The 24,743-nt window shown below is 42.8% G+C and overlaps 2 protein-coding genes across 2 annotated transcripts in view; one reads left to right on the forward strand and one right to left on the reverse strand.

Moving 5' to 3' along the window:
- The window catches only part of LOC132393750 (uncharacterized), a 429,932-nt gene that overhangs the window by 46,729 nt on the left and 358,460 nt on the right, over positions 1–24,743 (forward strand). The window lies entirely within an intron of this gene.
- On the reverse strand, positions 1,040–24,455 carry LOC132393741 (uncharacterized). Its single transcript, XM_059969142.1, has 7 exons — positions 24,008–24,455; positions 23,856–23,901; positions 23,579–23,774; positions 20,258–20,386; positions 12,822–12,984; positions 12,638–12,735; positions 1,040–7,146 (listed from the first exon to the last, which is right to left on the reverse strand). The coding sequence occupies exons 1-7, from the start codon at positions 24,015–24,017 to the stop codon at positions 6,916–6,918; spliced, it is 873 nt and encodes a 290-aa protein (XP_059825125.1). The 5' UTR covers positions 24,018–24,455; the 3' UTR covers positions 1,040–6,915.

Raw genomic sequence — 24,743 nt, forward strand, 5'->3', positions numbered from 1 at the left:
TTATCAATGTTTCGGGCCGAGACCCTTCGTCAGGACTAACTGAATAATGGAGGCACTGAAGCGTGTTTCATCTTCTCCACCCACGCCACATCCCCCTTTTCTACCGTGCACCAAACAGTGCCAATGCCCGGGTCATCTCACTGAGCAGCTGCCACTTTCCCTGAACTTAATTCTGGCAACTGCTTTGTCTTCAGCACAGTTAGGTCACAGTAAACTAGGGGTGCACATCATCAGAAGCCCGGAATGGGTCCACTGCTCACTCTGGCCTCTCTTTTTCCCCAGCCTTCACGGTGATAGCAAATTGACACATGGCTTTCACCCCAGGGGCAGGAATGCTCTCCCACTCCTCGTCCGTCTTTTGTTCCTCATGCTTCCATCCTGACAAAGCATCTGCATCGACATCATATACCGACAAAGCTGGCAACCACCAATGGCCTGTAGCATCCAGTTTCTCCAAAGTCAGGATATAAGTAAATGGGTTGTTGTCTATCCTCCCCTCAAACTTGGCTCCGTAGAGATAGCCAATCAGTTTATCCACCACTGCCCACTTCAACATCAGGAACACCGACTTATGGGTGGGATAGTTTTTCTCGGAGGGTGACAAACTCCAGCTGACAAACATGACAGGTCGCAACCCGGTGCCCTGATCTAGATACAAGATGGCCCCTAATCCCTCTCGGCTGGCGTCAGTGTGTAGTACATAGGGTAATCGGGGGTCCGCAAAAGCCAGCACCGGTGCCTGTGTCAACAACTCTTTCAGTGATTTAAAAGCTTTATCACATTTTGCATCCCACCTCTGTCCGAAGGGCTCTGATGGGTTGAGATATACTCCAACCTCCTATCCCCTTTTTCCTTTCTTCCCCAAGGGAGGGTAACCATGCAGAAGCTGGTTCAAGTGGTGATTCAATTTGGCGTATCCCTTCACAAAGCTCCAATAGTAACCACAGAACCCTGTCACATGCCCCGTGACGGGTTAATGATCCAGCAGAAAGAAAAAACACTTTGGAGTCCAGTATTGCAACTAACAAAGGGTATTTATTAGTAACTACGCAATACGGTAACATAAATTCAGATATATTAAACAGGTTAGCAATGCATATACATATATATGGAAATATATGAAAACCAAGCTTCTTCAAGCCTAAGGATGAATAGGTACAGTCTTACGCTGATGTGTAAAGTTCAGTTCAGTTCAGTTCGTGGTATGGAATTGAGTAGTGATGGAGAGAGAGATGTTTAGTTCTTCAGATGAGTTGATGCCGTCAATCATCCCATTGTCCTCCAGAATCATTTGTAAGTCACTGACTCTGACCGCTACAACTTCTTCCCTGGTAGAATTATCAACCCAGGCAAAGGTTGGACACATGACTAACTCCCCACCAGTCACACCTTTTCACACTGCCAGAGCCACTGATCAATCCGACTGACTGATCCTCCAAAACCCACCTTTTCTGTGGGCACAACAAAGCTCATTCAGTGTCCAAAACCATGTGTCTGTAGGTCTCTCAGCTGACCTTCTATTTATCTCACCGTGCTGAACACCAGCTGTCCATTGAGCAGCTCCACCCTTCTCTCTCTGTAGCAATACAGAAGCTGCCAGTGACCTTGCAAAAGTGTAAACATGCTTGCAGAGAAACCATAACACCATCTCCGAGCAGTCTTTGCCCCCCACCCTCTCTCTCTCTCTCTTATTAACAAGGTGTCTGGTGTTGAACAACAACTCCCTCTCTCTTTCCAAAAGCACAGTTCATAGGGGTAAATCAGGTCCCCGTCACACCCCTTTCCTTTTAGAAAAAATTTTTTGACAAAGGAAAACTTTATTTTAGTTTAACTGTAGATTACATAGTTTGAAGCAATACATGTATAATTTTCAGATAACAGAGCAAAAATGAGTACTATTTCTAACGATGATCTAAGTACAGACATTTCTCATGGGCAAGCGTTATATACATTTGGTTCAATGGCTTCCTCAAACAAAAAAACCTTTGTCTATACACCTCTGGAACCAACTCATAAGCTTTAAGTATAGCACCTTTCACTACATCATAATTATTTGCGTCTGCAACAGAGTACGTCGAATATGCTTGTTGGGCCTTCCCCTTAAGCACACTTTGTAACAGAACAGCCCACTAATCTCCCAGCCAGTTCTGATTTATGGTGACTTTTTCAAAATGTAGGAAGTATCGATTGATTTCTCTTTCCTTAAGTGAAGGTACCAGCTTAATTTCTGAACTAACACTAAACCTCTCCTCGTGGTCTGCCTCGCGATCCTCACATTGCTATTTCTCCCTCTCAAATTCTCTCTGTCTTTCTGCTTCTTCTCTCTGTTTTCCTGCTTCTTCAGCCACTAATTTAAGTCTTTCTAATTTTTCTGTTCCAGTTGTACCTGGACCTCCCCTTTCCCTATAGTAAAGCCGTTTAAAACTCATCCTCATCAAATTTCTCTGCAGAGACATAATATTCAGCTATTTTCCTTTGAATTCCTGCCTTTTTCATATCCTTCTTGAGCTCTGTAAGTTTCAATTCCTCCACACCTACCTTCAACAACTCCTTTCTAGGTCTCTTCAAAGCCACAGGATCTGGCCTTGCCAGAAAGTCCCTAACATCCATTTCTGCTGTTTTTCCACACAACTAAATCAAAAGGGATTGCCCCCAATCAATTCAAACAAACCCCACGAACACCTTGTTCATATCCCAGACGAGCCCTCAATTTTGACATGCACCCCGTGACGGGTTAAAGACCCAGCAGAAATTGAAACCACTTTGGAGTCCAGTATTGCTACTAACTAAGGGTACTGATTAGTAGCTACACAATACAGTAATAAAAATTCAGATATATTAAACAGGTTAGCAATGTTTATATGTATAAGTGTGGAAATATATGAAAACCAAGTTTCTTCAAGCCTATGGGTGAATAGATACAGTCTTGTGGTGGTGAGTAGATTTCAGTTCAGTTTGTGGTATGGAACTGAGTAGTGCTGGAAAGAGAGAGAGATGTTCAGCTCTTCAGATGAGCAGATGCCGTCGATCTTCCCGTTGTCCTCCAGAATCCTTTATAAGTCACCAACTGTGACCACAACAAAAGGAGGTGGTTCTTCTGTGGTGGGATTATCAACCCAGGCAAGGGGTGGACATATGAATAACTCCCCACTGGTCACACCCTTTCATAGAAACATGGAAAAAAGATGCAGGAGTTGGCCATTCGGCCGTTTGAGCCTGCACCATCATTTAGTATGATCATGGCTGATCATCCAGCTCAGAACCCTGTACCTGCCTTCTCTCCATACCCCCGATCCCTTTAGCCACAAGGACCTTATCTAATTCCCTCTTAAATATAGCCAATGAACTGACCTCAACTGTTTCCTCTGGCAGAGAATTCCACAGATTCACCACTCTCTGTGTGAAGAAGTTTCTTCTGATCTCGGTCCTAAAAGGCTTCCCCTTTATCCTTAAACTGTGACCCCTCTTTCTGGACTTCCCCAACATTGGGAACAATCTTTCTGCATCTAGCCAGTCCAATTCCTTTAGAATTTTATACGTTTCAATACTGCGAGAGCCACTGATCAAACCGACCGATCGATCCTCCAAAACCCACCTTTTCTGTGGGCACAACAAAGCTCATTCAGTGTCCAAAGCCATGTGTCTGTAGGTCTATCAGCTGACCTTCTATTTATCTCACCGTGCTGAACACCAACTGTCCATCGAGCAGCTCCACCCTTCTCTCTCTGTAAGAATACAGAAGCTGCCAGCGTCCTTGCAAAAACATGCTTGCAGAGAAACCATAACACCATCTCCAAGGCTGTCTTGCCTCTCTCTCTCTCTCTCTCTTAATAACAAGGTGTCTGGCATTGAACAACAACTCCCTCTCGCTTTTCAAAAGCACAATTCATAGGGGTAATTCAGGACCCCGACACAACCCCAAGAACGAGTGCAGAGCGCTCACAGTCTGGGGCCTCGGCCACATGGTCACCGCTTCTACCTTAGCCGGATCTGAAGCTACTCCAGTCTGCTAGTTTGTGTGCCCAACATAGCTAATAGATGTATTACAGAACTGGCACTTGTCCAGGGAGAGTTTAAGCCCTTCCTCCTTCAGTAGCCTCACTTTGTGTTCTTCCAAGATGGCTCCAAACAATACCAAATCATCCAAATACACCAACACTTCAAGCAAATTCATATCCCCACCATATTCTCCATGACCCTCTGGAAGGTGGCAGGGACTCACCATGTGCCCTGGGGCATCTTTTTGAACTGGAAAAACTCCAGAGGGCATATAAATGCTATCTTCTCTTTGGGATCTTCTCATCGGGATCTTGTAATATCCACTCCTCATGTCCAGCACACTAAACCACGTCGCTCCATTCCGACAGGCCAACACGTCTTCAACCCTTGGGATCATATACTGGTCAGGGACAGTGCACCACTTCAAGATCCTATAGTCTACACACATGCGAACCTTTCTGTTCTTCTTCCAGGTCACTACAATTGGGGACACATAGGGGCTTCGGGCTCTGTGATGATTCCAGCTTCCTTCAACTTGCATAAGTGCTGCTGCACGTCCTCCACATCTGCAGGGGCCAGTCGCCGTGACCTCTCTCTAAGGGTGTCTCAGTCACCCGGATGGTAACACAAGTGCTCTTGGAACAACCCACATCAAACTCGCTAAGAGAAAAGACATCTTCCAGCTTCAACATCTTCTCCACCAGCCTGCATTTCCACTCCGGTGACACAAGAGAGTCACCAAAGTTAAAGGCCTCAGCAGTGAACTTTCCTTTGTTTTGCAAACCTTCCCCTCTAGTGGGCCTCACAGGGGCACTAGACATACTGTCACTGAGAACAAATGCACCAGAGGCATCCCTCTCTTAAGGGTAATTTCTCTCTTTGTAGTGTTCATGACACTCACAGCTATCAGCCTCACCTGTACCACTGAGTGTCTCTGCATTTTGGGTCTCACCAGTACTACAGCCAGAAATCGTGTTTTCCCCTCAAGGTCTTCCGGGGTGTCCACTGAAAGGGACTCAGCATCAGGCACCCCAGGAAATCTGGGGGGTTCCCATCACTCTCACTACTTCCCCGGGCCTTATTATCACAGGCTTTGACTGGGTGCACCATACAGTCCCTCATTTAAATTCAATCTCTGGCAAAAGCAGCATGGAACGCTGGGTGCACGGCACCCAAGCAGATTGCACTCACCCTGTCCTGGCAGGCCCCATGACCCTCCACACCACAGGGGTGTTGGTCCCCACTAGAATTGAAGCACACCGCTGTCTCAATTGGGTCTGGATAAACCAGCACTAAAGTCTCCAAAACTTTGGACACTCCCACATCGGCTTCTGAAAACTCCAGTTTCACCTACAAATACCCATCATACTTAGCACTGATGCCCCAAATCTCTAGTGCACAGAATGGGGTCAATGGCAAATGCTTTAAGTACTGGTTGTAAAATGAAAAGTATCGTAGCACGACCTGCGACCCGGTATCGAATATGGCTTTAGCAGAGATTCCCTCTATCCATAGTGACACGCTAGAGCGGGTTTCAGTAATCCTTCTGGAATCGAGTCTTTTGATTTCAGGGGTTCCTTGGTACATTGCTGGGAACATGTTCCCCTAGAGACACCAGCCTGTTCCCTCACTGGGTCCCCTCTAAGCTTCCCAACACCTCTCCCTTCTTGGATACGCGGGGACTCGCCCTCCTAGAGGCTTCCAGCTGCTCACATTCACACCGGAAGTTCCCCTCTCTCCCACAGTTACAGCACTCACTACCAGGAGCCCCTCTTCTCGCAGACCTACCACTACTCACAGCATCCTGCACTGTCCATCCTCAGGGGCATAAAACCCTCACTACCGACCCCTCAGACCTCAGCTCGGCCACCACCTCCTTTATCAGTTGTCGGGTGGAGCTGGTTCTTCTCCTGTCCCCACCAGGGGCTTCAACTGAGGATCTCACCCTGCTGACAGAGTCATCCTCAAAGTACGCTCATCCTCCCTCACATCCCTGATCAGTTGCATGAATGTCGGAGGAGGTCACGTCTTATAAGACTGCCAGAGACTCCAAGCAATCTTGTTCTCAGCCTGGGCACCTCTAAATACCTGATCCTTTCTTAACTGATCCACCTGTTTGGCCTGAATGATCCCCTGGTGCCACAATCCATTAAGCCATCTCCCGAGCCGAAAAAGGTTCTCAGAGAGCATCTCAACCTCCTCCTGATTCATGTTTTGATACATCCCAGATGAGCCCCTACAAATGTTACACATAGGGCTATTGGCTTGTGTTTGGCTAGGGGAAAATCCATCCACCTCCAAACCGTGTCTCCCGTTTGTGTAGATGCTGTGTAATACACACTGTTACAAACTCGCACACACAATATCAGACAGCACACAATGTACGTTTTACAGATTACACTTTATAAATTTTAATGGAACTGTGTAAATAAGAGTGATACAATATAAAAGGGAGAATAGGGCGCCAAAACTTATCAGAGTTCAATCAGTTTGTGCACAACCATTGGATTACAACTATCAAAGCCTTCTGTCCTCCATTCGATCTTGTCCAACCTCCCTGACCTGCGGCCTGGGACCAACCTCGGTGGTCAACCAAAGCGCATCTAGCACATCCTTCCTCTTTGGTTTTCCTCCCAAAACACCTGCCACTCACTCCAGGTTTCCGCACATACAGACAGAACAACATTGCTTCCTTTGGTTAGTTCCTCTGTTATCAATAATTATAATCCAAACATTTCAACTAAACAGAGCATTACCACATCAGTTAACTACAAAGAAGCCACTTCATTATAATGCTACAGAGAAGCCATTTTATATATTCAGTTTACAGTTAACATTACAATTAATAATCTGAGAACCCTGCATATATAAACAAGCATAAAGAATGCTAAAACTACAGGGAAAACAATAAAAGCATCAATGCCACTGCAGTGCCCGCACAGTTGAAAATCGAATGGTTTCACAGCGCTGGACAGAGTCAGCTTTGCCTATTACTTTACGTAATTGGTTAATATTTCTGACCATATTATCCAGAACATACAGGGCCAGGATGCATCTGATCATCTCAATCTGACCACCTCTCCACAGATTCGAAACCACAAACATGGAACGCATATCCAATCCAGTAGATTCTGCCAACATTTCAAACTGAGGGAAAGGAAGGAGAGAGGGTATTAATGGAATTATAAACTCCACAGGCTTCAGATTCACGGCCAATGGTAGCAGTAACAGAAATGGAGAGAGCTGTTCCATTGGGATGGGCTTCAGCTGAACTGTGTTATGGCCAGTGTCTTGGGGAATCACATGAATACTGTGTAGACCAGTCTTCCGACTAGACAGAAAGCAGAGGGTTCCAGGGGCAGAATGATTAATAACTGAAGAGGAAGTGATAGAGTGGTGGCACAGAGGAGTGAGGGAGGATTTGACAAATAAAATGTGGCAGGAGGGGGCAGAAAATATCAGTAAAGCAAGTCAGCACAAAGTAAAGCCTGAGTAATAGAGTTTAACACGTGGCTAAAGAGATGGTGCAGGAGGAGAAGTGCTTCAGATTATTGGATCATTGGGCTCTCTTCCAGGGAAGGTATGACCTGTACAGATGGGATGATTTGCACCTGAACTAGGGAAACGAATATCCTAGCAGGAAGGTTTGTTAGTGCAGCAAGGGTGGTGGGGATGGTGCTTAAACTAGAACTACACAGGGTGGGAAGCAGAGTACCTGAACAGATAGTGGAGTGTTTGTGGGGAAAGATGTTGCTGAGCCTACACTCAAGGTCAGGAATCAAAAGGTTGACCATGGTGGGACTAATGTTCTGAGTTTGTATATTTCAATGCAAGGAGTATTGTAGGAAAGGCAGACAAGTTTATGGCATTCAAAGTACATTTATCATCAAAGTACGCATAAATTATACAACCCTGAGTACCCGGAGTAGGCCCACAGCCTCAGTCTCAGTTTGTCAGACAGTAGGACAAATCAACATGAAGCTCGCACACACAAAACGCGAAGCAGCTGGAGCAGTCTCACAGGTTCAGGGTGAAATCTGAAAAGTTTAGGAGGGACGTGAGAGGAAACATCTTCACTCAGAGGGTTGTGAGAGTGTGTGATGAGCTGTCAGCACAAGTGGTGCAAGAAAGCTCGATTTCAACATTTAAGAGAAGTTGAAAAGAGAGATGCAGAGGAATTTCTTTAGCCAAAGGGTTGTGAATTTATGGAATTTGTTGCCACATGCAGCTGTGAAGGCCAGGTCATTGGGTGTATTTAAGGCAGAGATTGATAGGTTCTTGATTGAACATGGCATCAAGGTTACAGGGAGAAGACCGGACATTGGGCTTGAGGAGGAGATAGAAAAAAAAATGATCCTAAAAAAACATAAAAACATAGTAAACCTACAGCACAATACAGGCCATTTGGCCCACAAAGATATGCCAAACATTTCCCTACCTTAGAAATTACTAGGCTTACCTATAGCCCTCTATTTTTCTAACCTCCATGTACCTATCTAAAAGCCTCGTAAAAGCCCCTATTGTATCCACATCCACCACCGTTGTTGGCAGCCCATTCCACGCACTCACCACTCTCTGAGTAAGAAACTTACCCCTGACATCTCCTCGGCAACTACTCCCCAGCACCTTAAACCTGTGTCCTCTTGTGGCAACCATTTCAGCCCTGAAAAAAAGCCTCTGACTATCCACATGATCAATGCCTCTCATCAACTTATACACCTCTGATCCTCAGTCGCTCCAAGGAGAAAAGGCCGAGTTCACTCAAACTATTCGCAATAAGGTACGCTCCCCAATCCAGGCAACGTCCTTGTAAATCTCCTTTGCATCTTTCTATAGCTTCCACATCCTTTCTGTAGTGAGGTAACCAGAACTGAGCACAGTACTCCAAGTGGGGTCTGACCAGGTTCCTATATAGCTGCAACATAACCTCTCAGCTCCTAAATTCAATTCCATGATTGATGGAGGCCAATACATCATATGTCTTCTTAACCACAGAGCCAACCTCCACAGCTGCTTTGAGCGTCCTATGGACTCGGACCCCAAGATCCCTCAGATCCTCCACACTGCCAAGAGTCTTAACATTATTACTATATTCTGCAGTCATATTTGTCCTACCAAAATGAACCACTTCACATTTATCTGGATTGAACTCCATCTGCCACTTCTCAGCCCAGTTTTGCATCCTATCAATGTCCTGCTGTAACCTCTGACAGCCCTCCCCACTATCCACAACACCCCCAACCTTTGTGTCATGACTCAATGGGCCAAATGGCCTAATTGTGCTCCTATGTCTTATGGTCTAAGTTTGGATTGGTATATGGTTGGTAGGGGCTTGGAGGACTATCTTTCAGTTGCAGGTCAATGGGAGTAGGCAATTTAAATGTTTGGCATAGATTAGATGGGCTGTAGGGTCTGGTTCTGTGCTGTGATTTTCTATGACTCTTTGACTCTAAGCCTAATTTGGAGTATTGTTTTCAGTTTTGCTAGATAAGAGTTTGGAAGTTTGGGGTTCAGGAGCTTGAACCCAAAAATTAAGTGCATTTACAAACAAAGCACAGCAGCACCTCTACTTCCTTAATGGTTTGCGAAGATTTGGTATGATATCTAAAACTTTAACAAACTACTATGGCTGTGTAGTGGCTGAATCACAATCTGGTGTGGAAACACCAATGCCCTTGAATGGAGAATCCTACAACACTAGCAAATATAGCCCAGTCCATCATGGCTAAAGCTCTCTCTCTGCCACTGAGCGCATCTACATGGAGTGTTGTTGCATCATCTGGGACACATGCCACCCACGACATGCTCTCCTTCTGCTGCCATCAGAAAGAGGGTACAGGAGCCCCAAGAGAGCTGTGGAGGCTGAGTTCGTGGGTATATTTAAAGTAAAAGTTGATAGTTTGTTACACCTGGGGGAAGGTGTCACTGCTAAGGTAACGGTTGTTCTGTAGAAGTGCTGTTTGGGTTATGGTTAGAGATAATGGGTGCTTTGCAATGTGAGCCACCCAGTGAGGGGAGTGGGATCTTGTGTTGTGTGCTTGACATCCATATGAGCTGGGATCCTTCGACAGGAGATGAAGGGAGAAGACTGTTTGATTATAAAGGGCCCTTTTTGTTTCTTTCTTTCTTTCGTTCTTGTCTTTAGGGTGTATATGGTGACATAACATGATAAGTTTTTATTTACAATTTGAGAGGGATAAGGGCAGATCAGAGGTGTCAGTGTTGCAATTAAATAAAGGAGACTACGGAGCCATGAGGGAAGAGCTGGCCAAAGTTAAATGGGCGGATGCCCTGGCAGGAAAGACAGTGGATCAGCAGTGACAGATATTCTTGGGGATAATACAAAAGATGCAAAAGCAGTTCATTCCAATGAGAAGGAAGGATTCAAAGAGGGGGAAGGGGCCACAGTGGTTGACAAAGGAAGTCAAATATTGTATAGCATTAAAGAAAAAGAAGTATGACAGGGCTAAGATGAGTGGGAATACAGATGATTGGGAAAGTTTTAAGGAACAGCAGATCTTAACTAAAAAAGCTATACGGAGAGAAAAAATCAGGTATGAGCTCAGTCTAGCCAGGAATATAAAAGGGGATAGCAAAAGCTTTTTTAGCTATGTGAAGAGAAAGAAGATAGTTAAGAACAATGTTGGCCCCTTGAAGAATGAATTGGGAGAAATTGTTATGGGAAACAGGGAAATGGCAATAGAATTTAATGCGTACTTTAGATCTGTCTTCACCAGGGAGGACACAAGCAGTCTCCCAGATGTATGGATGGGCCAGGGTCATAAGATATCAGAGGAATTGAGACAGATTGACATTAGGAAAGAAACTGTGATGAGTAGACTGGTAGGACTGAAGGCTAATAAATCCCCGGGTCCATATGGTCTGCATCTGAGGGTTCTAAAAGAGGTGGCTCAGGAAATTGCGGATGCATTGGTAATCATTTTCCAATGTTCCTTAGATTCAGGATCAGTTCCTGAAGATTGGAGAGTGGCTAACGTTGTCCCACTTTTCAAGAAGGGAGGGAAGGAGAAAACGGAGAACTATCGCCCTGTTAGCCTAACGTCAGTCATGGGGAAGATGCTTGAGTCCATTATTAAGGACGAAATAGTGGCACATCTTGATGGCAGAAATAGGATTAGGCCGAGCCAGCATGGATTTACCAAGGGCAAATCATGCTTGACTAATCTGTTGGAGTTTTTTTCAGGGTGTAACAAGGATGTTAGACTAGGGTAAGCCAGTGGATGTTGTGTACCTAGATTTTCAGAAGGTGCCACATAGGAGATTGGTGAGTAAAATCAGAGCTCATGGCATTGGGGGCAGGGTTTCAACATGGATAGAAAACTGGTTGGCAGATAGAAAGCAAAGGGTAGCAGTGAATGGGTGTTTCTCGGACTGGCTGGAGGTGACTAGTGGGTACCACAGGGCTCTGTATTGGGACCACAGCTCTTTACGATTTATGTCAACGATTTAGATGAGGGCATTGAAAACTATATCAGCAAGTTTGCTGACGATACTAAACTGGGTGGCAGTGTGACATGCGAAGAGGACATTAGGAGAATACAGGGAGACTTGGATAGGCTGGGTGAGTGGGCAGATACTTGGCAGATGTCATTCAATGTGAATAAATGTGAAGTTATCCACTTTGGAAGCAGGAACAAAAGGGCAGAGTATTGTCTGAACTGTGTAGAGTTAGGTAAGGGAGAAATGCAAAGAGACCTAGGAGTCCTAGTTCACCAGTCAATGAAGGTGAATGAGCAAGTGCAACAGGCAGTGAAGAGGGCAAATGGAATGTTGGCCTTTGTTACAAGGGAATTGAGTACAAGAGCAAGGATGTCCTTTTGCATTTGTACAGGGCCCTGGTGAGACCACACCTAGAATATTGTGTACAGTTTTGGTCTCCAGGTTTAAGGAAGGACATTCTGGCAATTGAGGAAGTGCAGCGTAGATTCACTAGGTTGATTCCTGGGATGGCAGGGCTGTCTTACACAGAGAGATTGGAGAGATTGGGCTTGTTCACACTGGAATTGAGGAGATTGAGAGGGGATCTGATTGAAACTTTTAAGATAATTAAAGGATTTGATAGGATTGAGGCAGGAAATATGTTCCAGATGTTGGGAGAATCCAGTACCAGAGGGCATGGACTGAGAATAAGAGGTCAGTTATTTAAAACAGAGTTGAGGAAGAGCTTCTTCTCCCAGAGAGTTGTGGAGGTGTGGAATGCACTGCCTCGGAAGACAGTGGAGGCCAATTCTCTGGATGCTTTCAAGAAGGAGCTAGATAGATATCTGATGGATAGGGGAATCAAGGGATATGGGGACAAGGCAGGGACTGGGTATTGATAGTGAATGATCAGCCATGATCTCAGAATGGCGGTGCAGACTCGAGGGGCCGAATGGTCTACTTCTGCACCTATTGTCTATTGTCTATTTATAGTCTTTGATAATAATTTACTTTGAACTGAGGTTTCTCCTGTGGTTATAAATGCAATGGCATGGAAAAGATGGTTCACTGTTACACGTTAGAGTCTGATCAAGGATGGACAATAAATGGTGGATGTGTCTGTACACTCACAAAGTGGGACCATTATACTGTAAAAATACCATATTGATATCACTTCTCTGATTCTACTGATTATTACCTTCCTCTGCAGTGGCTTGTATTCATAAATCCATGCATTGTGTTTCTCTGGTATCCCTAATAATTCAAACTTGGTCCCAATCACAACCCTGTGAACATCTGGAAAAGAGAGATGATCCAGATATCAATATGAAGCTGCAATGCTGAGGTGACAATGGTTACACAGACCAAAAGAAAGCACTTACATTTCTGTGCCACGATCGTCTGTAGCTTCTGAAACACTTCCATATCATTCTCACTGATCAAGTCTATGGTGTCGATGTTAAATATTAATGCGACTCCATGGATTACATTTTCTGGAATAACGGGATACTTGGAATCTTCCAAGACAGGCTTGAAATGCTGTAACTAAGTGAGACAATGAAGAACAGGTTTCAGAGGAAGCAGCAAGAACACCGATGATCACAATCACTCAGCACTGAGGTGAACACTGTCTGGAGGGACCAGTCCCATCAGGCAAAGCCCAGTGGTCACGGTCACTGATCTACTGAGATCCAGATGGGCTCTGACCTCACTCTTGCTTCAGGGTTTGATGGGATCTCTCTATCCCTGTCAATCTTCAGCTGGGTATGTTGCTCTGTCCAGTTCACTGTTACTTTTCAGTTCCTTTCATTGTGGGTCCCCTCTGTCCCCACAATCTCTTTAGAATTTGCTCTGAGCTCTTCAATACTCAGTCCCTTCCTCTGTTTAATGAATCAACATTTTTACCTCATGTTAGGACATTATAACAGTTTTCAGATGATTCATAAACTGTTTGATCCTTCAATGTATTTTGCTTGAACAAGGAACACTACCCACCCCCACCTCAGTTACTCAGACCACATCTCTGTGATGGTAATCCCAGCATACAGACCGCTCGTCAGGCGCTCCAGACCAGTTCAGAAGCAGGTGAAAATGTGGCCAGCAGGAGCCATCTCTGCTTTTCAAGACCGTTTTGAGCACACTGACTGGCACATGTTCAGGGAGGCTGCAACCGATGGCGACTCTATTATTCTCTTGTATGATTATTTTTATGTTGTATGATGGATTTCACTTTTGAAATTCTTAATGTAAAAGGTCTCAATAATCATTTGAAACGTAATAAGATATTTGTCTATATAAAAATACTTAAAGGTCGAATTTTCTTCCTCCAAGAGACTCATCTTCGACATGAAGACACTTTACGTTTCTTTACTAAATGCAAGGTAATGCAATTCCATTCCTCATTTCAAGCCAAATCAAGAGGGGACTCTATTTTTATAGATGATAAAATCCCTTTTGCCGTACATGACATAATTTCTGATAAAAATGGTCGCTTTGTTATACTCTCAGGAAGTCTAGAGAATAAGCCAATTGTATTTGCCAATTTTTATGTCCCTAATACAGATGATCCTATTTTTTTTCAACATTTTATCCCCCTTCTTCCTGATTTAAATCATTATTCCTTAATTATGGGGGAGATTTTAACTTTTGTTTTGTTACACTATTAGACCGTTCTCACCATAAAAACTCTGCTCTTAGTAAATCAGTTTCACTTTTTAATTCTTTTTTGAAAGAGTGAGATATTGTGGATGTTTGGTGTTTTCTTTACCCACAGTGAAAGGAATACTCCTAATTTTATATACATGGAGATACATGGAGACAGATCAGGTAAATTGTTAGCCAATCAATTATAGTCTTCAATAGTTAGCAGACAAATTACAGAGATTGTTAAAATTGACGACTTCAAGACTTCGGATCTCCCTGAAATTAATGATAATTTTAGAGAATTTTATTCAAGGTTTTATAGTTCTGATTCTTTTTTGGATGACACAGAACTGCACAGCTTCTTTAGTAAAATTGAAATTCCTGTACTTTCTGATCCTACCTTGTCCCAACGTGATCAACCCATTTTATGTGCCGAAATTGCCGAAGCTATTGCGGCTCTTCACTCTGGTAAAACTCCAGGACCAGACGGTTTTCCTTGTGAATTTTATAAATCCTTTTCTAAACTACTTATACCTCAATTATCCACTGTTTTTTTCTGAATCTTTTAAATTAGGTAAACTTCTGCAATCCCTTTATCAAGCAACTATTTCACTCATTTGGAAGAAATAAAAATCCTGCCTAATCTTCGTCCTATAGACCAATCTCCTTTCTTAATGTAGATTCTAAAATTCTGTCTAAAATTTTAGCCCGCTGGTTTGAAAATATTTTACCATTCATTATACAAGAGGATCAGACTGGATTTATTAAAAACCGCTAATCATATTTTAACATTCGGCATTTATTAATTGTGATGTATTCCCCCTCTAACAAGGTTTCAGAATGTATATTATCTTCAGATATGGAGAAAGCCTTCAATAGAGTGGAATGGAATTATCTATTCAAGACTTTAGAAAAATTTAAATTTAGACCTAATTTTATTTGTTGGGTTAAACTATTATATCTCTCACCTACAGCTCAGGTTCTTACTAATTCTCAGCTCCCTGAACCATTTAACATATATCGAGGTAAGAGACAAGGCTGCCTTTTAGTCCTCTGTTGTTGCTTTGGCTCCAGAACATCTAGCCATAGCACTCTGTAATTCCAAGGATATAACAGGTATCACCCAAGGTAAGACTATTCATAAAATTTCTTTATATGCAGATGATATTTTCCTTTTTATTTCTAATGTGAATGACTCCTTAGCTTCCACTCTTTCTTTATTTTCTCAATTTAGTCGATCCTTAGGTAATAAGTTGAATTTATTTAAAAGCGAATTATTTCCTTTAAATAACATGATACCAATAAACACCAATCTTCCGTTTAAAATTATGACTAATCAGTTTACTTATCTTGGAATAACTATTACTAAAAATTTTAAACATTTGTATAATGCTAATTTTGTTCCACTACTGAGTTACCTTAAAAGGCTATTTTGTAAATGGTCTCCTCTTTCTTTATGCTTGTTATGTCATATTAATTCTATTAAAACAAATGTGTTACCTAAATTCTTATATCTTTTCCAAGCATTGCCTATTTTTATTCCGAAGAATTTTTTTGACTCTTTGGACTCAATTCTCTCTTCTTACATATGGAATAATAAACAACCCCAGCTGAACAAAGTCTTTCTTCAAAGGAAAAATAAAGATGGTGGACTAGTTTTACCCAATTTCAGATTCTATTACTGGGCAATTAATATAAAGAATATCACATTCTGGTCATATTACTTCAATAGGAATGACTGCCCACCATGGACTTTACTGGAAACTCAAACGGTTAAAAATGCCTCAATTATTTCTCTTCTTGGATCTTCTCTTCCTTTACCCTTCACTAAAATTACTGATAACCCAGTTCTTAAACATACTTTGGAATCTGGTTGCAATTTAGGAAGTTTTTTGGTTTGTCTCATTTTTCCCTTTCTAGTCCCATTCTTTGTCATTATTTTTTTCTACCCTCTACTACTGATCAAGTTTTTATAGAATGGAATAGATTGGGTATTCGACAATTTTTGATTTATTTGTTGATGAGAACTTAGCGTCATTTGAGCAGCTGTCCATCAAATTTGGTTTACACCAAACTCATTTTTATGGTTATCTTCAAATTAGAGATTGCCTGCTTTCTCAATCCTCTTTCCTTCAAGTTCAGATAAGGATCTCTTAGATATTTTAAATTTGAAACCTTTTTCTGATGGATCAATCTCTATTATATATAATAAACTCCTTATGTTTAAGCAGCTTTCTTTACATAATATTAGGCAAGCTTGGGAGCATGATTTGAATATGCAAATCTTTGATGAAGATTAATGCCATTTTGAAATTAGTGAATAAGTCATCTTTTTGCGCTTTCCATTCTTCGGTACAATTTAAAGTGGTACATAGAGCCTATTTGTCTAAAGAGAAATTATCCCGTTTTTATTCTGATATTTCTCCAATTTGTGACAAATGGAATTCAGCCAATGCTTTGTTATTTCATATGTTTTGGTTATGTCCCAGCTTAGGAAAATTTTGAAAAGATGAATTTTCTACTTTTTCTCAACTTTTTAACACTAACTTTGAACCTAATCCTCTTACTGCTCTCTTTGGTATTCTTGGAACTCAAGACATAACTTTAACTCCTTCAGACCTGTATGTTCTAGCTTTTATCTCACGTCTGGCAAGAAGATGGATTTTGCTTAAATGGAAAGAAGCAGTCTCTCCTACTCAAATGCAGTGGTTAGAAGACATTATGACTCATCTTAGTTTGGAGAAGATTCGATGTTCTATTTCTAATTCAGTACAGTACTTTTAAATGACATGGGGTCCTTTTATGAATTACTACTTGTGAAAGCTTTTTTCTACATAGATGTTATTAATTATATTATTCTTTGCTAACAACTTAGCGACACTTTTTTAAAAAATAATTTTTCCTTGTTCTTACCCATTGGCTTTCTTGGTAGGGGCTAGATGTTTTATATATATAAAATTCTTAAGGTATACTCTTTATACATTTGTAGTATTAGTAATCATTACCAGATTACTATATACACATATGTCACTCAGTCCTATACAGTTCAATTTTTCTATTGTCTGTATTCTGTTAGTAATTATTTATATATATTTATACTCTGTATTTGCTATATGTATACATTAATAAACATATTGAAAGAGAAGCTGTCATTAAGGAAGAAATTGTGAAACTTTTGGAAAGGAGTGGTTCCATTAGACATATGCAGCATGGATTCAGAAAGGGCAGGTCCTATTTGACAAGTTTACTGGAGTCCTTTGAGAACATAATGAGTGCAGTGGATAGAGGGGAGCAGGTGAATGTTGTATACTTGGATTTCCTGAAGGCATTTGATAAGGTGCCACACAGGAGACTTATAAATAAGCTATGCGTGCATGGAGTTGGAGGAAGTGTTTTGGCATGGATAGTGGATTGGTTAACCAATAGAAGGCAGAGAGTTGGTATAAATGGGTGTTTCTCCAGTTGGCAGTCGGTGGCAAGTGGTGTGCCACTGGGCTCGGTGCTGGGCCCATAACTGTTTACATTTACATTGATGATTTGGAAGAGGGGACTGAGTGTAGTGTAGCAAAATTTGCTGATGACACTAAACTGAGTGGAAAAGCAAACTATGCAGAGGATGTGGAGAGTCTGCAGAGGGATATAGATAGTTTAAGTCAGAGGTCCAAGGTCTGGCAGATGCAATACAACATTGGTAAATGTGAGGTCATCCACTTTGGAAGGAATAATAGAAGAGCAGATTATTATTTAATTAGTGAAAGGTTGCAGCATGCTGTTATGCCAAGGGACTTGAGAGTGTTAGTTCATGAATTGCAAATAGTTGGCTTGCAGGTTATTAAGAAGGCTAATGGAATGTTAGCCTTCATTGCTAGAGGGATTAAATTCAAGGGCAGGGATTTCATGCTGCAACTATACAGGGTACAGGTGAGGAGAACCTTGAGTATTGTGTGCAGTTATGGTCTCCATACTTGAGGAAGAGGAAATTGACCAGGTTGATTTCAGAGCTGAAGGGGATAACCTCTGAGAACAGATTGAGTCACCTGGAACTATTCTGTCTGGAATTCAGAAGAATGAGAGGGGATCTTACAGAAACAAAAAAAAATAGTTTTGTAAGGGATAGAAAAGATAGAAGTAGGTAAGTTGCTTCCGTTGGTAAGTGAGACTAGAACTAAGGGACATTACCTCAAGATTCAGGGGAGAAGATTCAGGAAGGAGATGAGGAATTTTTTTTCCCAGGAAGTGGGGAATCTGTGGAATTCTCTGCCCAGGGATACATTTGAGGCTTCTTCATGAAATATATTTAAGATACAGTTAGATAGATTTTTACGTAGTAAGGGAATTAAGGGCTATGGGGAAAAGACAAGCAAATGGAGCTGAGTTTACGGACAGATCAGCCATGATCATATTGAATGGCGGGGCAGGCTCGATGGGCCTGATGGCCTACTCCTACACTTACATATTATGCTGCTATGTTCACACTGCAGGATGTTACAGATGGCTGGTCACTGTGTAAACTGATGGGAAATTTAATCCTGAGGAGTGTGAGCTGTTCAGTCTCCATCAGTAATCTGGGAGTGACAATCGTGCATATTGTATCCAGGTTACTTGGTGATAGTAAGGTAAATGGTGAATTCAGAAGTTTTTGTTCATGTTATTGTCCTTTGGCCTTTCAGCCTCTCTAGTCTAGGCTAGCTCTCAGTCACTTTTCCCTTTCCAGTCACTCAGTCACTCAGTCCCTTTCCTTATCTCCCCATCACAACATTCTGACAACCCTGTGGGAATGACATCTGCAGATTGACCAAATGACCTGCAAATCAGTGTGATGTGGGAGCCAGAAACCAGGATCATCAGGGGTGAAACCCACATCATCACAGGGAGGGGTATGTAATGTGTGACAGATGGAAAATATTGTTCAGAATAGAAACTGTTCTACATAATTTACAAGCACCATTATAGAGTTGTTGTGTTAACTTTAAGAAATAGTGTCTGATGTAATGACATCAGTTTAAGGTATTTGCTTTGGTTTTTCTGCAATGAGAGTAAAGGACTGTAGATTTTGTTAAACATATAAAATGACTCTCAAACTTTTACTCACAAAATCCTACAAGGGCAAATACACTCCACTCCACCCATCCCTCCAATAACCCCACCTTCTCCTCCAAGTCAGTAAGCAGAACTGATCTAGTCTGGACCTCAACACCCTTCTTCTGTTGGCCCATGGCCATTGACTCCTGAGCGTCTGTTCTGACATTAGTGTGGAAGTAAGACGTGATCTCATGGCCACACATTGAATTCCAACACCAATCCTACAGTGCCCAAAATGGATACTAGCAGTGGAGCAGATGCTGGGGTCATGTGTTTCTGGGATTGATCCCTTTCCCCATCACTGCTCTGTCTCCTGACCTGTACCATGCGCAGGATGTCAGCACACTGCTAAGTCCTCCTTCACAGGGACAAGAGCTCAACGTGTCCCAACAATGTGTAGAGGGCAGGTGGGGTGGGGACATCCAGCAGTGAGGCAGCAAGGAGAAAGGTGTGAAACTCCTCAAACAATCTCTGTCACTGTGTCCCCACATGTAACTCCAGGTCTAATCTCTCACTAACCCCAAGTGTTACTCCAGGACTAATCTCTGTCACTGTGCTCTACTGCATTACTGCAGGACTAATCTGTGTTACTGTGTCACCACATGTTGCTCTGGGACGAATCTCTGTCATTAGCCCTGTGTGTTACTCCAGGACTAATCTCTGTCACTGTGTCCCATTGTTTTACTCCTGGACTAATCTCTGTCACTGTGTCCCCATGTGTAACTCCAGGACTAATCTCTGTCTCCGTGTCTCTGTATATTACTCCAGGACAAATATCTGTCACTCTGGCCATGTGTGTTACTCCTAGACAAACATCTGTCAATGCGTACCCATGTGTTACTCCAGGACTAATCACCATCACTGTGTTCTCACTCTTTGTTTGGTGTTTCTGAATAACTTCTTTTACAGAGTGTCACCCTCTCTCAATCTACATTGTAACTTCATCTCAATCAGAATGTGGACCCAATCTTCTCAACCATGGCTGTTTCATTAGAAAATTTTCTTGGAGCCATTTCTCCCTTCTCTCTCTGAGGTTGTTCAGTGTTTAATGGGTCATGGAAGTCAGGAGTTTGAAGTAACGGAGGAAACTCACGTTTGTTCCATTGTGAACTCTTCCTTCCAGGATCATTGGTAACACTCTCCTTGTCCAATCAGGGTACTTCAGAACATTCCATCCAGTTGTATCCCAAAACTTGAAACTCCCTGCTTTGTAGGATCTGAGCTGTAAATGTTCAAGGAGACATACATTTCTATGGCACCTTTCATGGAGAGTGAAGTTCTGTGTAGTGTAGAACACAGGACAGACAGTGTTTACACAGCAAAATCCCATAAACAGTAAAATGGTAATCCACAGAATATCTGCTTTGTGTCATTGGCTGGTGGGTAAAAATGTGCACAGGGACACAGGAGAACTTTCTACTCCCTCAGTGATGGAACATTCCAATCTGTGGGAGAACTCCTTGCTCTTCCCTCAGTGACAGGACATCCTAGTCTGTGGGAGATCCTGATCTTCTCTCCGTCACATGATGTCTCATGACACAAGGAAACTCCACTTCCCTTGCTGCCTTTGGACTGTTTACATTCCCCTGAGAGGGCAGGTGAATCCCTGGTATACAGCCCCAGAGACACTCTGACTGCATCAATGTTATCCTGAATCTCTGGATTCCAATTTCAAAATGCAACATTCCAATTCACTGAGAAAACCAAATTAATAAGAGCAGTATTTGGGTGAGAGAACAGAAATGTGGAGAATTCTCAGCATATCAGGCAGTATCCACAGAGAAAGGAACAGGGAATGTTTATAGGTGCACCGTAGAAAGCATTCTTCTAGGGTGCATCACAGCCTGGTATGGAAGTTGTCCTGTCCAAGATCGGAAGAAGCTGTGGAAGAATCTGAACATAGCCCAGCACATCACACAAACCAATCTTCCATCCTTGAACTCACTTTACACCACACACACTGTTGGAGCAGTGCTGCCAGGATAATCAAGGACAAGACCCACCCAGCCATCACACTTTTTGTCCCATTTCCCTCCGGGAGAAGGTTCAGGAGCTTGAAGATTCATACGGTCAGATTTGGGAACAGCTTCTTTCCAACTGTGGTAATACTGCTGAATGGATCCTGACTTGGATCTGGGCTGTACCTTCCAAATATCTGGACCTGACTTGCACTACCTTACTTTCCCTTTTCTATTTTTCTAATTATGATTTATAATTTAAATTTTTATTATATTTATTTTGATTTGCACTTCAGGGAGCGCATAGCACAGAAACAAATCTCACTGTGATGATTGTACGCTCTAGTATCAAATGTTTGGTGACAATAAAGTATAAAGTATGTTCTCCAGAGAAGCAATTTGTAAAATGTCTACAATTTGACCTTTTAGAGGAATTTGAGGTTAAGCCCACTCAGGAAAAACTCATTCGGGATTAGGTGTTGTGAAATAAACTGGATTTGATTTGGAAATTTAAGGTAAAGGTACCCTTTGGAGGCAATGTTCAGAATATGATGGAATTCACCCTAAGGTTTGGGAAAGGCTCATTCTGAATTCATAGTGAAAAACTCCATTTCATGTGGGAGTTTAAGATAAAAAGAACCTTTTGAATGCAGGGTTCAGATTATGATTGCATTCACCCTGAGGTTTGGGAGGGAAAAAGCAAAAAAATGATGTATCAGTTTTACAGTGGTGCAAAGGGAATCACAGAGGCATGAGAGATGAGCTGGCCAAAGTTGATTGGAAGGGGACACTGTCAGGGATGGGAGCAGTACAGCAACAGATAGAGTTTCTGGGAGCAATTCAAAAGCTGCAGGATAGATTCATCCCATAGTGAGAGAAGCATTCAAAAGGGGTGTGGGTGTAATGAGGTAACCATTTCTAACAATGAATGTCAAAGACAGCAGCAGAACAAAAAGAAGGGCATATAATGTAGCAAAAAGTAGTGGGAAGTTAGAGCGAAAAACTAGCAGAGGGCAGCTGAAAAATCCAGAAGCGGAGAAAAGAAGAAATTTGAGGGTAAGCTATCCAAGAATTACACCAAAAGATTTTTCAGATGTATAGTCAAAGAAAGGCAAGAATGGATATCAGCCCATTGGAACATAATGCAGGAGATCTAGTAATGGGGAACACAGAAATGGCAGATGAACTCCATAAGTAGTCTGTCAGTCTCCACTGTGGAAGACACCAGCACTATGACAGAGAGTCAGGGACTAGGAGTGAGTGTAGCTGCTGTTAGTAAGGAGAAGGTGATGGGATGTGGAAAGATTTGAATGTAGATAAGTCACGGAAACCTGATGAACTGCAGCCCAGGCTCTGAAAGGGGTTCCTGAAGAGACTGTGGAGGCATCAATAGTGATCTTTAAATAAACAGTAGATTCTAGATTGGTTCTGGACGACTGAAAAATTGCAAATGACACTTTTATACACCCATTCTCCCCATCCGTCTCAGATATTTCACAGACTCCCTGCTTCCTCAAGCTTACCTGCCCCTCCATCTATCTTCGCATCATCCACAAATTGACCACAAAGCAATCAATTCCATCTTAAATCATTCACATATAATGTGAATAAAAACATCCCTGTGTAACACCACTAGTCACCAGCAGGCAGCCAGGAAAAGTCCCATCTATTCCTACTCTTTGCCTCCTGCCAGTCAGCAAACTTCTGTCCATGCCAGTAACTCTCCTGTAATACCCTGGGCTAGTAACTTGTTTAGCAGTTTCATGTGTGGCTCCTTGTCAAAGGTTTCCAGAAAATTCAAGTAAACAACATCCACTGACTCTGTTTTGTCTATCCTGCCTGCTATTTCCTCAAAGAATTCCAACAGATTTTTCAGATAAAATTTGCCCGTAAGGAAATCATTCTGATTTTGGTCTGATTTGCAGTGACACTGTGGTAAACTATGTATACCTGTCTGGACACGCCCCTCTGATGTCTGCTACTGTGGCTCCTCCCACAGACCCCTGTATAAAGGTGATTGAGGCACTGCTCCTCCCTCAGACTTCAACATGGTCGTGCTCCGTTTTCGCTGTTAATGAAAGCCATTGTGATGTACGCTACTTCCAGTCTCTTAGAGTTGTTGATAGTGCATCAGAAACCTTATCTTATTTGATGGAGTCCAGCATTTTCCAGCCACTGGCCTTGGGCTATTTGGCCTATAATTTCCTTTGCCTCACCCCTTTCTTAATTCCTGGGCAAATTGTTCACTGATCTCAGAGAACTGGGTTTAAATGCACCGTTCCCAGCATCGGGACCTCCCGGGTGCTTTCCGGCCAATAGATTGGAGTGGGGTGATCTTTCCCTCCCTCTGATGTGGACATCAGGAAGACAGAGAAGGGGGGGGGGGTGAATTCACAGTGAATAGAGCAATACATACTGCCTGTGTGTTTATATTAAAGTGAAGGCAGAGTGTGTACCTCTGGTGTGAGAGACTCGTTATTCATCCCCGTCGGGACACAGGTTATGGTCCTTCCTTGGCGATCCAGAGCCGAGAGGAATGTGTTGATGAGGGATGATTTCCCAGCCCCCACCAGGCCGACCAGCAGGATGTTTATACAGCCTCCACAGCTCTCAGGGGGTTTACACAAGTTGCTCCTCAGAGAGTCCAGATTCCTGGCAAAGACCAGGGAGACACAGCATCAGTTGTCTGGGTGAAACGGGTTAACAAATTCACACCTGATTATGGGAACCTACCATCTGTCCATGGTTGGAAAGTGAAAACAGCCATCCTTTGAAAACTCTGAAATGCAATGTGAAAATGTTAACTTCTTTGTTTTTACCTCGAGAATTGGGGTAGGGGTGGCAGTTGCGGAGATCTCAGAAATCGATTGAAGATATAAACTCACCGCTTCCCATGTTCGTCGTTGTGTAAACCCAGTGATCGGTGCTGGTGTGCTGACTGCGCTTTAGCCCGCGGGGATCCAAGACTTTTCCTGCTTGTACTTTCACTTTGGCTTGCGGCTGCTTAATGTGCGAACTCGGGGAGGGAGATCAAGTGAAGCAGGAACCAATAAAGAATTTTACAGTGAGACTACATTCATTCTGCCTTTGCTGTCGTCCGGATTCAGCGACTCCACCAAGGGCGGACACGTTAACGAAAAGAGCCCTTCCTGTTTACAGTACTATCACCCACGAACGGGAAACTTGACGGGACTCTCCACCGGGAAAATTCCGTTGCGTTGTTCCACCAGGGAATGGTGCTGACCTCCAGACCCTGGGTGAATTCCCATTCCCTCACCTTCCCTGTGAGTCTGTGGACATTGTGTTCAGTCTCATCGCGCCCCTCCCCTGTCCAACACGTCGGCTGATTATCCTTAATTAACCCCTGTCTATCCAAATACCTATATATCCAGTCCCTTAGAATACCATCCAAAAAATTGCCCACAACTGGTGTGAGACTCACTGGCCTATAAATTCCTGGTTTACGTTTAGAGACTTTTTTTTTAAAACAGTGGAACAGCATTGGCTGTCCACCAATCCTCTGTTATCTCTCCTGTCACTAAGGATATAAGGGTACACTAAGGACAGGTCTGTGAGTGGAAAATTGGTGCAGAAGCAGAGCCGAGGAGTCAGACATCAGGA

Source organism: Hypanus sabinus, chromosome 1, assembly GCF_030144855.1.
Source record: "Hypanus sabinus isolate sHypSab1 chromosome 1, sHypSab1.hap1, whole genome shotgun sequence".
Taxonomy (NCBI): Eukaryota; Metazoa; Chordata; class Chondrichthyes; order Myliobatiformes; family Dasyatidae; genus Hypanus; species Hypanus sabinus.